This window comes from Zosterops lateralis (assembly GCF_965231275.1).
Source record: "Zosterops lateralis genome assembly, chromosome: 1".
Lineage (NCBI taxonomy): Eukaryota > Metazoa > Chordata > Aves > Passeriformes > Zosteropidae > Zosterops > Zosterops lateralis.
The window spans coordinates 87335000-87348945 of NC_139762.1; the positions used below are offsets into that span (position 1 = coordinate 87335000).

The 13946-nt window shown below is 36.5% G+C and overlaps 1 protein-coding gene across 5 annotated transcripts in view; it reads right to left on the reverse strand.

Annotated features, from left to right (window-relative positions):
* The window catches only part of PTPN3 (protein tyrosine phosphatase non-receptor type 3), a 164343-nt gene that overhangs the window by 74332 nt on the left and 76065 nt on the right, over positions 1 to 13946 (reverse strand). For 4 of the 5 annotated variants that reach the window (XM_083860386.1, XM_083860389.1, XM_083860390.1 and 1 more), the window contains exons 3-7: positions 11657 to 11764; positions 11456 to 11513; positions 10326 to 10404; positions 8892 to 8936; positions 7940 to 7992 (exon numbers count right to left, since the gene is read on the reverse strand). In XM_083860386.1, coding sequence (XP_083716512.1) covers positions 7940 to 7992; positions 8892 to 8936; positions 10326 to 10404; positions 11456 to 11513; positions 11657 to 11764 — 343 coding nt within the window. The remainder of the gene's footprint in view (positions 1 to 7939; positions 7993 to 8891; positions 8937 to 10325; positions 10405 to 11455; positions 11514 to 11656; positions 11765 to 13946) is intronic. The other variant, XM_083860387.1, reaches the window with a different exon arrangement.

The window sequence follows — 13946 nt, forward strand, 5'->3', positions numbered from 1 at the left end:
AGAGGCACATCAGAAATAACTTACACCAAGTAATTATGTAGAATCAGTAATGCAGGGGAAAACTAATATTTGCCACTTATATATATTCAAACTGGATGATTTATATGGCCCAGAAAATGGAACTACTATGATACAAGACAATTCTCAGGGAAATGCAGTCAAAAACTAATATAGTTGCATACCGATTGTCTGCATCAAGAAAAATATTTAAATAAAAAAGGGAATGATAAAGAGTAACTAATTCACTTTGAACGAGATGGCCTTGCATACTTAGCTCTTTCTTTTTAAAGGTACCCTAAACTTTAAATAAATTAGCAAATAGCAGACAAAGGACTAAATATTTAGCATGAGAGCCAAAACACATATTTGAACATTACTGTAAAATTTATCTGAAGAAGAACAAAAAAAACAAGAATGAGAAAAAACCAAACCAAAACAAAAAAACCCACAAACCAACCGAGACAGAAGATACAGAAATGTCATAAGAAACTGAAATTATTTTTAGGAATATCCACATACTGACATAAGTCCAAACCTGTCAATGCTAAGTCTAAGGCAAGAGCAACAGAAGCAAAAATTTGGAACTTTTAGAACTAAGTAGTATGCTTTTAACAGTGTAAAATAAAACCCACAATTTCACAATTGCAGTAGTCGATTGAGGACCCTTTCCTAGTCATTAACACAACCCATCTTTTCTATGAAACAATCTACATCTTTAAGTTTTGTTGCAGGCAGTTTGAATTCCAATCTTGCCAATAGGAAAAGACCAGATTGCCAGTAATAAGATAACATAGTTTTACACTTCAATTTTATTTGCAATAGGAAAAGATATTTTTACTGTAGTTTTACCTTCTCTAAAGGGGACAACTGTTATTCCTTCATACATTATGAGGTAGAGCCTTTTTTCTCATCTTCTAAATAGGCTACTCTGTTTTTTTTCCCCTCTTGCTACTAGCTACCCGAGGCCATGCCAACAAGGGGAGCAATTTAACTTCTCCAACTCCCTAGCCAGCTGTTACAGTAGAAGAGAAACATCTTGCAAGACTAATGATCTTGTGTAAGATTTAATTATCCAAGCAGGAAAAAAAGTTAGGACATATTGAGATGTCGGCAAGAATAATAACCTATGATGCTTCTATCTCTCTACTGGATTTCTCCAGAAGAGAACAGAAGGCCAGGAAATATTAAAGACCTATTTCTAAACTGAGTTTCTCCTGACATAGTTGCTTCTCTGATCATGACTCAGCAGATACTAACTCAATGAAGATAGAGTATAAAAATATTTTAACCTTTCTGCATTCTAGACCACTATTGCTCTTTGATTTATTATAACTGGTAAACAATATAAAGCAAAGTGAGAGAAAGTGGAACCAAGGATAAGTCAAAAAACAAACAAACCTCTAATATTTGAATATCAGAATATTGTATTTTAGAGTTACATGAAAAGCTTTGTTATATGAATATATATGTTATATGTTAAGTTTTATGGAAAGCTTTAAAGAAAGGAATGCAATGGACCATTCATTTAGAAGGCCGTATTCAGTAAAAAGAGTATATTTATTTTTTAATTTCTAGCAAAAGAAGAGTTCAATAGCCAAGTAGCCACGCTGACATGCAAAAACATTAGTTCTACAAACTTTCAATAAAATAAGAGCTTATAAGTACTTCAAACACAAGTCTTGAGATGTATGTTTACAGAGCATAGGATCTGTCTATGCCTTACTGAAGCCTACACAAGCCACATATTCTTCATATCTTTTTCAAAAATAATTTGTTCAGATATCCTTCAAGGTGCAGATGACATCATTCTCCAATTCTACTGACTTAGCTTGTAAATAATAATAAAAAATGCATACAAAGTAATAGCACCAGAACCTATTTCAGTACATGGGCATTTAAAGTAACTTCAGGTACAAGAAGGGAAATGCATGAATGGCTCATTGGCAAACCATGATGAGAAATTAGTTGTAGATCATATGGACAAACTGACCCAAAGGAATGCCTCCGAAAGCTAGTCTTTGCAAACTGGTTCAACTTCAACTTTCTATAGACCTGAGAAGTGCATCAGAAATGAATCAAGCAGTTTCATACTGAAATTGTAACTGTTTTTCAATTTTAATATTTTAGGTCACATGAATAAAGCACAAAAGTGAATTGAGTTGACTGTTTTAAAAAAAGGATAACTACATATAAAGATCAGGTTCACAGGGGAACAGAATAAACCAACTACAGGAAGAGTCTTGCATATAAATTGTAAAAATCCTCAGGTATAAAACTGCAGTCCAAGATTAAAACACAGTAAGGATCACATGACTGGCCTCCAAATCAGGGCAGCAACAATGACTCATGTTCTTGAGATGAGGGTGAAATGTAGTATTAAAGGCTAATGATTAATCTTCATATGAAAACTGAGGTACAAAAAGAAAACATACTTAATCTATGCAGTTTAATCTGTTTAGAAATTAAGTGATTGTTTCTTGGCACAAAGCGAGAACAGAAAAAAGATGAACTTCTTGGCATAAACTGTTTCTCGACAGTAATTACAAATTATTCAAGTATTAAAAGGTTTCTAGAATCAGAAAACAATCTGCTCTAGCAGAATTCAGTCTTAAAGAACCAACATAAAAACCTAGACATTTATTAAGGACAGATTAAAATGGTACATCAGAATGAGCAAAATGACACAATGTTGAAAATGGTTTTCAGAGAGAAATTCCTAAAAGGACGAAAACCCTTAGAAGTAAATATTGAGAGAAGGAAAGTTGTTTCTAACAAGTGGAACCTGTATCCAAATAAGGATGTGAACATGAACACTAACCCACTCAACCCCTACAGGACAAGTAGAACTAGCTGTCATGTGAGTTAAAACTAACTTGTTTTGTAAAAGGAAATAATGCTTCACACTCAAGAGCCCTTACAAAATGTTCAGCCTAGGCACGACAGTAAATAGCTGCCTATGACCACTTACAACAGCTGGCCATTTTGTGGTAAGACAGAATGAGAAATTAGGCATTAATAAAAACAAAGGAACATTTGTAGAGGAAAAAAAAAGAAAACTGTGCATGCACAATGGTAGTCTCCAAGTTATTTACCACTCCAGAATGAAAAATGAACCAGTCATTGTAATGCCTTTTATTAAAAGAACTAAAAAATAAAAATCAGCAGCTCAAAACCCAGACACTGTTAAACAACAACACAAAAAATAGTCACAAGGAAAAGGAAGAAACAAATTAAAAACTATAAATTATACTGAGTTGCTGTTTCTGCATCTCAAATACATCATGTAGTTCAGAAACCACACAGACACAATCAAAAAAAAAATTGAGAAAAGCAAAGTATAATCCAAAGTACAAAGAGTATTCATTTTGAGAAAGTATTGGGATAAAAGACTTAAAGCAATAGTTACCTGTACTCTCAAAACGTTGTGAGGCTTTGCCAAACTAATGCATCTGATCCTCTGCCATATATGTTGGTTTTTAGCACATTCACCACTATTCATTTGAGAATCACAAAGTCATTTAGTTTGGACAAGAGCTCTAAGATCATTGAGCCCAACCCTTAACCCAGCACTGCCAAGCCCACCACCAAACCACATCCCTCCATGCCGTATCTACAAATTTTTAAATACCTCCTGGGATGATGACTCCACCACTTCCCTGGACAGCCTCTTCCAAAGCTTGATAACTGTTTTGGTGAAGGACAGAATCTAAACCTTTCCTGGTGCGACTCAAGGCTGTGACCATGAGTGTATTACATGGACCCTGACCTTGGGAAACTCTTCTTTCCCCCTTTTCAGTTATGTTACACAAAAATATTTAATAGGTTCATCCAACTTAAAAACACAGAAGAATAGTATCAAGTCTATGAAGCACTGCAGAAAGTCAGCTCCTTCAGCTACAGCATTGGCCAGTATCCCAATCTGGGGTTCTCCACTCTGGAGGCTGTACCTTGTTTTGAAGTGTTATAGTTCAAAAAATTATTTGTGGTTTAATGGAATACCACCACATAAACAATACTTGAAGCAATGATCTCCTGAAGTGGCTTCTGTATTGCCTAACACAACTGTAAAATATAGTTAAGGAAAAACAGCCCAAAAGAGCTGGAAAGTTGCTGTATATAAACAATCAGGACACTCTTAGAAGATCTGTTGTACAGAGATGCTAGCAAACTCAGGAGCAGCAATCTAGAATTCTGTGAACCATATGGAAGGAAATGGGAATGTATTTCAATTAATATCTCCAAGCTGATTCTTTTATTGTGAGTTTCATCACCATCACACATATAACACTGGCACTGCTGATGACAGGTTCTGTAAAATGTGATAAAAGGTACCTCTGACTGAACAGCACTAATGCAGGCTTCAGAAGAACAGATGTGACATGCACACAATCCTCAGACTACCCAGCCATATCTAGCAAGTAATTTCAAATACTGGAAATTCAGCTCAAATTCTCTCTATTAATCCAGTCTGATTTTGATTCTAGGGCACAAGGGTTAAAGATGCCCTGGAAAGAAGCAGAAGCCTGGCTGATCTGTCAGCAAATCTCTCAGCTTACATGAGATGTCCTTCTGAGAACTATTTCACTTCAAGAAAGCATGGGTGGGGAGCACACATAGAAAAATCCCCAAATGCTAACCATGAAAAGAGAGAGGTCTCCTTAAACTAAGAAGGCTGGGGGGTCAACTAATTCCTATAAAGTGAGGCAAAATGAAGGCAAGTTAGAAGAAAGAGTCAGGTCTCACTCTAGAGCCGCTGTTGATGTTTCTCTAAGTCTTACAGCCCATCTCCACCTCTGGGACATCAATCTTCTGGTTTTCCCCAAATTCTAACTCTCTTATTCCCAGTTCCTGTGAGACTTTCACACTAAGTTCAGCTTTCCTTGACTCTTCATCATCACCAGCCTTCGTCTTCTTAGAGGAGGTTAAAGTCCATTTGAGTCCCTAGCAATCAGTCAACTCCTTTCTGAACAAAGTCCCAAAGGCAGACCGCAGTGTGCTAGAGATGATTCCTGGTTCTCAAAGCAGGGTTGAGAGAAGCAAAACTACAGGAGAAAAGAGCAAATGATGCTCAGGAAAAAACAAGCTTAGAAGCATTCATAATATCTTTTCTGGCATTATTGCTGTGCCTCAGATTCAAGTCCCAAGTCAGCAATGGATTTATTAAAATAAGAATATATTCTCACAAAACCCATGGGATTTCTTACATACCAGTAACTGGGAATTTAAACAATGGCCTGAAAATGGCAATTTGCAACATGAAGGGATGGAAAACAAGCATTGTTATATCAGTTTTGTGACATTTTAAATTAAATAAAGGAATAGTTGTACTGTATAGGTTTCCTTATTTAGTTTTATAGACGGCACAACATTCCCACTCCACTACTAAAAACACACGACTTATCATTAGGATTTTTCACTGTGAGTCTATCCTCCCAACTTCACAATGATGAAATTATTTGAAATACACCTTAACAAGTTCTTTAAAAAAATAAATTCAAAATCCACCAACTGTTTTGTCACAAAGAACATTCCTGATAATACACTAACAACTTACTCTTGAAGTGTCTGAACTATGCTCGTAATCAGGTTCAGTCACATGTTGTTCAGACACAGTATTTACACCCACTTGCATTCCCCTGTAACTCAGCCCCACCAGGCAACGCCGGGTGTGCTGCAGCACGGCAGAGGGACGTGTCAGTGCTTTATTTCAGAACCAAATACCTGCACAAAGGGCACTACAGAGAAGCAGCAACACAGCAGATACTACCAAAAACTGTCCCCTTGCAAAATTCAGACAAAGCCTCTGAAGGCCAACCATACAACCCGCACATTGAAATAGTTTACTTAAGAAACAAGAGCAGAAATATCAAACACCAGACTCCATACACCGAGAAAGAGATTTGCTTCAGCCCTCCCATCAACAACAACTGCTACACCTTTTAAATAAACAACTCACAAGGTTGTCAAATAACAAGGATTTGCCCTTCTGCATACAAGGGAAGCTACAAGAAGGAGAGAGCAGCCAAGAAGTGGCAGTAAATAGCTCAGGTAGAACTGATTCATGGCAACCTCAAACAATGGATTTCTCATACCAAGAACTTCAGTTCTCCTTAATAAGTATGATTAGAAATTAAAACACTAATAGAAAACGACTTAAAACAATTTCAATTGACAGGAATCACAGCAAACATGACTCAGTAAGGAGACTGAAACCCTTGATTTCAAAAATGTCTTTCCTATGCCATCATCCTCAGGTAAAAGCAAAAAAAAAAAAAAAAAAGCACTTTAAGGGAATATGTCTTTCTATTAAACATTTCATTCCTTACCAATGCAGAGAATAAATATCAGTATCATACAAACAGCAACAGAAAGGAAATCAGATAGCAAAATAAGGTTACTTTTGGGTTTGGGTTTTTTTTGTGGTCTGTTTTTTTTTTAGTAAAAAAAGAAGAAACAAAAAAAAATTCCCCACCGCCTGGTAAAAGAAGCACTATCAGGAGTTACAAAAAACAGGCAACTATAACTCAATGGGAAATCCACCATGCAAAACAATTATCAAAACACACTAGCACCCTTTGACAATCTTCACTGTCCTTCTATAGTACCTCCTTTAGTACAGATAACTGCATTAGTAGGTATCCTTGCCTAAACACTAAAAAAGGAACAGTCATAAAATTGAAGGGGAAACAGGAACAACTTTGGCATTTGGGGTGCACTAGCTATGGCATGATTAATTTCACCCTGACAAAACCTTTGCATTCCTCATTTTTGAGCTTTAGCACAACTGGATCACCAATAACTCATTTAACAATCCTAATGGTGTAGAGTGTTTCAGCCTTCAAGTGCCCTTACTGGGCCTCAGATACACCAGAGCAGGATGCATTTCATTTGGCTCCAAAACTGGGACTGCCACGTACTATGGAAAATTTCAGTTGTTCTTACTGAAGCTTGAATCTGATTACAGTTTCATTTTATAAAAAGGTGCGACATATGACATGCTTAAAAGAAAAAAAGCAAATGTTTCATAGACTCTTAGGATTTCAACAGACACTAAGAGCTTATCACATTCTTCTTTGAAAACCACACTTTAATTATTTTAGCTTGGTTCTTACTTCAAATAAAAATTACCTCAATTGTTTCTGTGGGCCTTGTTAGCCTTTCCATAAAAGAAATGAGACTCAGCCAAATAATTACACAACTATTCTTGCATACTTTCCCCTGACTATTTTAACAAATATGCAAACTCCACTAAACCCTCAACCTGCTTTTTTTTCTTTATTTGTTTAATGAGAAAGGTTTTCCTCCAGCTGTTTTTCACTATCTGTTGAGGATGCTTGTGAGGCATTGTCAGACTCCAATTTGGTTTTCCTACAGAAGATGTTTTTCTAGTATCATCATTTGAGGGGTTTTTTGCCAGTTGAAGCCAGATGAGAAGGATGTAAGTTCTTATATGTAGAGTCACCTTAAATGTATTGCAAAGGGCCAGTTTTACATAACTAACAAACCAAATTCCATGAAACAAACATTGTGTAAGATCACTGTAGTTTCTTAATCATGAGTTTACCTTCCTCTTATCTGTTCTCTAGATGACCACTTATTCCCTTGGAATGCTTTCTCTTAGCTATTGTTACACACAGTAAGTTTCATGGTTTTGTTTCCACTGACAAAGCAAACCTGACTTTTTTGTCTGCAGTCAGAAGCATACATAAATGGCAACATTATTCTTGTATCAACTATTTTTTTTTTGACGGACCTAAAAATTATTCTTTTTCTATTTAGACTGCCTCTGGAAGCTGTTTTAATAACCTGCACCTGCATAGTGAATATTCTGCACAAATAGTAAGGAAAGAAATCTCTCCTGACTTTTCAGTGCCAGACAGCCAAGAAAGCAGTTGGTCAAATAAATGTATTAACAAAATAATGGTTGGTTATTACTTACATTGCACTGCATATGATGCCAGAACAACAGCAGAATTAATGGGGCATGACAACCTGGAAAGGAGAGGAAATACTTTTATTTAAACATAGGCTGTATGTATGTCTTATTGAAACTGTCTCACAATTAGTTTGGTATGCGAAGACTAATTTATCTTCAAAGAGTATCTGATTTTTTCTTACTGAGTTTGATTGTTAAAGCACAGTACAACTGCATATTAAACCCTTAGGTGAACAGAAGTAACTAATCAGATAATCAGAAAAGGACATGCTCAAATTCTCACTAGATGCTTATTAAGGAAAGAAAAAGGAGAAGAGATTTTTATGGGGCTCTGGACATCACTTTAATAGCTGCATTCTGGTGTATTTAAAACTAGACATAAACACTAAAATTACCCAAATGCCAAGCACAATGATAGCTCTGATTTTATAACCAAAACTGACTCTATAAAGAAAAAAGCCAACACCTGTAGGCAACTGACATTTGGCAGCAAATACTTGGACCATGTTTTCCTTTTTACATTTTTTTTAATGCACAAACACACAGAAATCACAGCCAAATAAACCACTGGGTATATGCCCACCAAATAGGCAATATAACCCTGAAATTAGGAGACATGGAGAGCATACTGCACTAGGTAGTGGGTGCCCAGGTTTGGAATCCCAAGCCTGGCACACCAAGCCCTGCCTAAATATCTTTGTGGCTGATGTTGTGCCTGCTGACACACAGCATCTCCTACAGCTCATTCACAACAGACTTCTAAACTGTTCTTGATAAGTGAGCTATGAGAAAATTTGTAACACTTCCTAGCAATGTGATTTTCCTTTAGAGAAATGTTTCACAAGGCATATTTATGGGATAATTTGGATAATTTTACAGCAACAATACCCTCAGGTAAAAAGCTTTTTAACTTTATTTTAAAAAGAATTATAGAGAAATTTAAGATTCTCATTACCTTCCTTCTGCAATATCAATCTTCAGCTGCAGAAAGAATAAGTGCCTAGAAAAGATTTTTTGGAAAAGAAACCAATGTGCATTTATTTTTAAATTGTATTATTTAAATAGCTACATATATTACTTTTCTTTCATTAGATTTCCCAGCAAACTACACAAACAGACGAACCAATATTAGTGGCATTTACAAATATGCAATCATACACCCACTTAGTCTCATAACATTTTTAAAGATCTTTGGCAGTCTCTACTGCAACTCCAGGGCCTCAGTATTAATGTTGCAATTAACACAACAAAAAACCAAACCACTACTGAACTAGGCTTTTTTTCTTCCTGGAATACTCATTTTGAATGCAACTTCAAAACAAAAATTGAAAAAAGGCAAAACACTCCAAATCTCAATGAAGGTTGACTGTGAGAGTCTATCTCACACCTACCCAATGGAGGATGAGACATCTCTCTAGCAGCATATGCTGACAAAAAACTCTTAAACAATTCTCCAAAAGCTATTCAGTCTTCCTCTTATTAGTGTGTTTGACAATATTAGTTTATAGTTATACTGAAGAGTGGGTATGTGAAGAATCTTAAAGACCAGATCTTAGAACAAATACCAGAAGAGGTCAAAAGCTAATTTTCTACAAGATATATAATTTCACATGTTGTACTATTATACCCAAGTCGCTGAAATAAATAAGCACTGAAAGTGCTACAGAAATGCCAGATTAATGGCCAGATTAATGTGTGCCTTCAAATTTGAAACTCCAAATTACAGACATTAAAACAAAACAAGTATTCAATTAAAATCTTGTGACAAATTAATTGAAATTTGCTTATAATTCATGCATCCCACCACCTCAAAACCTGAGAGACAAGTTGAAAAAGAAAACTTTAGAAGTCTACTGTAAACTGAAGCATTATACATCTTTGCATGTTGCAAGTAATGGGCAAACTGGAAAACAAGAACTGTTATCTGTTCTTTCCCCAAAAAAATAAACCCCACCCTCCCACACCCTCAGTATTAAATCTACTACACATGTTCAAAACTGACTCAGTGTTGATACAAAACTTTTAAGATAGACCTAGGGCATGCAGACTCAAAAAAACAAAACAAAACAAAACAAAAAACAAAAAACAAAAAAACACACACAAAAAAAAAACCCAAAAACCCACCAACAAAACATTCAAGATGCAAAGAAATGTACTTTTAACACCTACATCTTTGTATTAATTTGTACTCCAGCTGTATCTTGGAGTTATAAGCTGTATGTATCAGAAACTACTCATCATGAGCATGGCATCAAGCTCTCCATTCCAAATGCATTCAATACCAAGAGTTATACAAAGTTATCTATGTAATAAAGCATAATTTGCCAAGCTGCAGACATGGGCAAGATACATTCTTAGTTCATGGAAGCAAACATCAAACAGAAATTACCTGGTTTGTTCTTGCTGAAGTGTGTTAGGATCAGGTATAAAAAACCTTACACGAAAATGAAGCGTGCAGGGAAAACCTCCTGCAATATTTTAGAAGAGCAAATCAATCTTTAGTTTAAACTGGAAAGAGCTTAGTATCTTAATCTCTGTAGTTACAGAAAAATTACATGAACAACCACATAGAAATCTCATGTATTTTTTTCATGAAACTAAAAGAAACTATGAGAAGTATCTCCCAATGCCCCAACACCAAGTTTGAGAAGAAAATACTCTCAAATGTAGTAATGCTTTCATTTAAAGTACTTTGCATATGCTACTTTGCATAAAAGGCATTATTGAGCTTCCTTTGCCCCCTAAGTATTAGAAGGGAGAAAAGAACTAAATATATTTAAGATGTCTCAGCTGGGCTAATGCTCAGTTCTATCTTGCATATAAATAATTAAATTACAGAAGTCCAACATGCTACTTTTGTGTATGAATTGAAATAAAAATCTGTAGCACAATGTAGAAACGAGAGTGCTGAAAAACAAAGCTCAAGTGTCACAGCACAAACTGGGACAGTGCCACTCAAGTCTCCTAAGCTGCTCTCTGGCCAGGTCTTTTTTGGTAAGCATTCTGTGTTACCCAAAGCTATATAAAACAAGACATACTAGAACAACAAATGCACCTAGAAGTGTGAGGCATTGGTTTTTTGGTTAGTTATTTTTTAATAAAAATGCATAAGTTTGGGGCTTCTCCTTGTATGTGAGACAAGAAATTGCCAGAACCTACCCACGAAACTGGCAATGCCTCCCTCAATCAAAACCCCTCTTCCTTTTCTTTCCTCTCAGGAGAAATTTACTGGCACCACAACATGACTACTGCTTTCATGGCCATCTAAGCATGTCTAACACTGCTCAGAAACCAGGTTGAGCTGCTACTATAACATCAGAGTTAATGATCTACCAGGTCTTATTTCCACTCAGGTAGGAGTAAGAAGAAGTAGAAGGATCTGCAGAAAAGGCTGGCAGACACAAGACTCACTCTTGAAGAAAAATCTACCATCTGGAAAATATGCATTTGTTCTAGTCATAAGAACATAGAAAAACAGAACTACAAAGTTATAATTAAGATAGTAAAAACAAGTCTTACCTTTTAACTGTTTTCTAATAGGTTTGCTTGGTTCAAGCCATCGCTGTGAAATGAAAAACTATTAGATGGATTAAAAATATTTACAAATAAATACTGTTTCTTTATGTGCATGTGTGTGCACGAATATGTGTGCTTACATACATGTGTATATATTTATACACACATATACATGCACACACATTTATTATTAACTATACTTACAGGTGAATCTACTGAAGTCTCATTTTGCTGTAAACCAAAATATTCCTTCTCTGTCACACCCAGCTGGTTATAGGTCATATCCAACAAAATCTGTCCAGTGTCTTGTTTCTGAAAACAAGAAAAGTTTAGAAGTGAAACCCTGCAACACTTATGGATTTTAAGATACAATTAATTGAAATTAATTTGGTTTTGGTTTCTTTTCTAATGTAACTCATGAATAAAAAAAGCTGCTAATTCATCAGTTCAAAGCTTTTCAGCAATAAGAACTTTTTTCTGACAAATGTTCGGGTTTCTTCCCAAAATTCCTTAAGCACAAGAAATTTCCCAATATGAACAGACATGAATTCCAGCCCTTGATGTGGGCACAGCAAATTAATTGTAAGCAGGTCACTCCTCCCTTGCCCACAGTGGGAGCAATGACCTTCTCTGGAGCAGCAGCTGCAGGGATGGCTTGCAGACACGAGGGGCTGCTCTGGCCCCTGCTGTCACCACAAAGCAGCACACTGTGCTTCCACATAGCTAATAAAAGGAAAAGTAAGTATATACTAAGATGGAAGCAAAAAGGAGGTAGATCCTGTAATCCAGCCATAAGATCCCACATTTCAGCCTGCACTCCCACCTGCCCCTCAGTGTCCACATGATCAGCTGCCATTCAGCCACCCCATTTCCTGCCTAATTGTCCCTTCTGACAGGAATCACAGAAGAATTGGTGCAACACAGTATGAAACAGCAGAGATCAGAAGTCTAAGGCTGGTCTAATTTCCTCCAAACAAAAACAAGAATCTCCATGCCATGGCATTATAGAGAACAGATTAGCCAACTTCTGCCAAAGAACACTGCAAACCAATTATATTTAAAAAAACCCACCAAACATGGAAAGGAAAAAAAAAAAAACAACAAACCCTCAACAAGACTGCAATCCAAAATATGCTAATAAGTAATAGACACCTTGCTGTATTGGGCTTCTGTGGCTAGATTTTGGTACCAGGGAGGCACCAGAGCAGAGATTCCTCTGAAGACCATGGTGAAGCAGCCATGTCCTTGCAGCCCATAGAGTCCCACAAGAAAGCCAGAGATCCACCTGCAGCCTGTGGAGGATCCCATGCCAGAGCAGGTGGATGCTTGAAAGAAGGTTGTGAATCAATGAGAAGCCAGTGGTGGAATAGGCTCCTGGCAGGGACCTGCAGACCCATGAAGAGAGAAACCCACACCGGAGCAGGTTTGCTGGTAGAACCAGTGACCCTGAAGGGCTACGCCTCAGGGAAGACTGATTCATATTGCAGCAATTTGCGAAGAACTGTGGCCTGTAGGAAGCCCATTGAAGAAATTTGTGGAGAACTGTCTCCTGTGGGAGGGACCCCACGCTGGAGCAGGGAAAGGACTTCTCTCCCTGAGCAGCAGGAGAAACAACCTGTGGCAAATTTACCAAAATCCCCATTCGCTCTCTCCCTGTGCCACTGCAAGAGAGAAGGTAGAGCCTGAGAAGGAGGGATGAGTGGTGGGAAGGTGTTTTTAAGATTTATTTTACTTCTCATCCCACTCTGATGTTGTTTGTAATAAATTCAATGATTACCCCCAAGTTCAATCTCTTTTGCCTACGACAGTATTTGGTGAGTGCAGAGCTGTATGGCATCTTAGCTCTAGATTTTTGTATACAGAATTGCTGGACAGAGCAAAAATCAGTCCAGTTTGCTTTTTTTTAATTGGAAGAAAGAAAATTAAAGAAAACAAAGTTTCCTAATTAGTTTAAGATTTTTCCAAATATCTCTCTTAAAAGCAGAAATTATCTGCACACATTATAACTCCAACCCAAAAAAACACCAAACCAAACAAACAAAAGCTCAGAAGTAAATTATTTGAACTGCAAAAGACAAGCACTTTATTCTTTAACAAAATTCTTTAAAACTCAGCTCTGGTTTTATTAAGTTCTGATTTCTTAAAAATAAAAATCTTGATTTTTTGAAAATAATCTCTTGAAACAAAGGAATTAATGTACAAGCCACATTACTGTGCCTGGCCCCAGTCTTGCTGAGTATGTAAGAGTGTTCACTTATAAGCCAATTCAATTCTTTGCTTAAACTTTTTCAATAATAGAACAGCCCAGTAAGTCCTGTTCAGAAGACAGATTTTTATTATTTTTAATGGGGTACAACACCGTTGTGATTGAGTGCTTTAAAAAGCAATGTATTCCATAGACTTCTCTTATCTCATAGGAGCATTCTTCCTATTTAAAAAGATGGGGAAAGAAACCCAAAATTTCAAGCAAAGGGCACCCACTTGGCCTATCTTA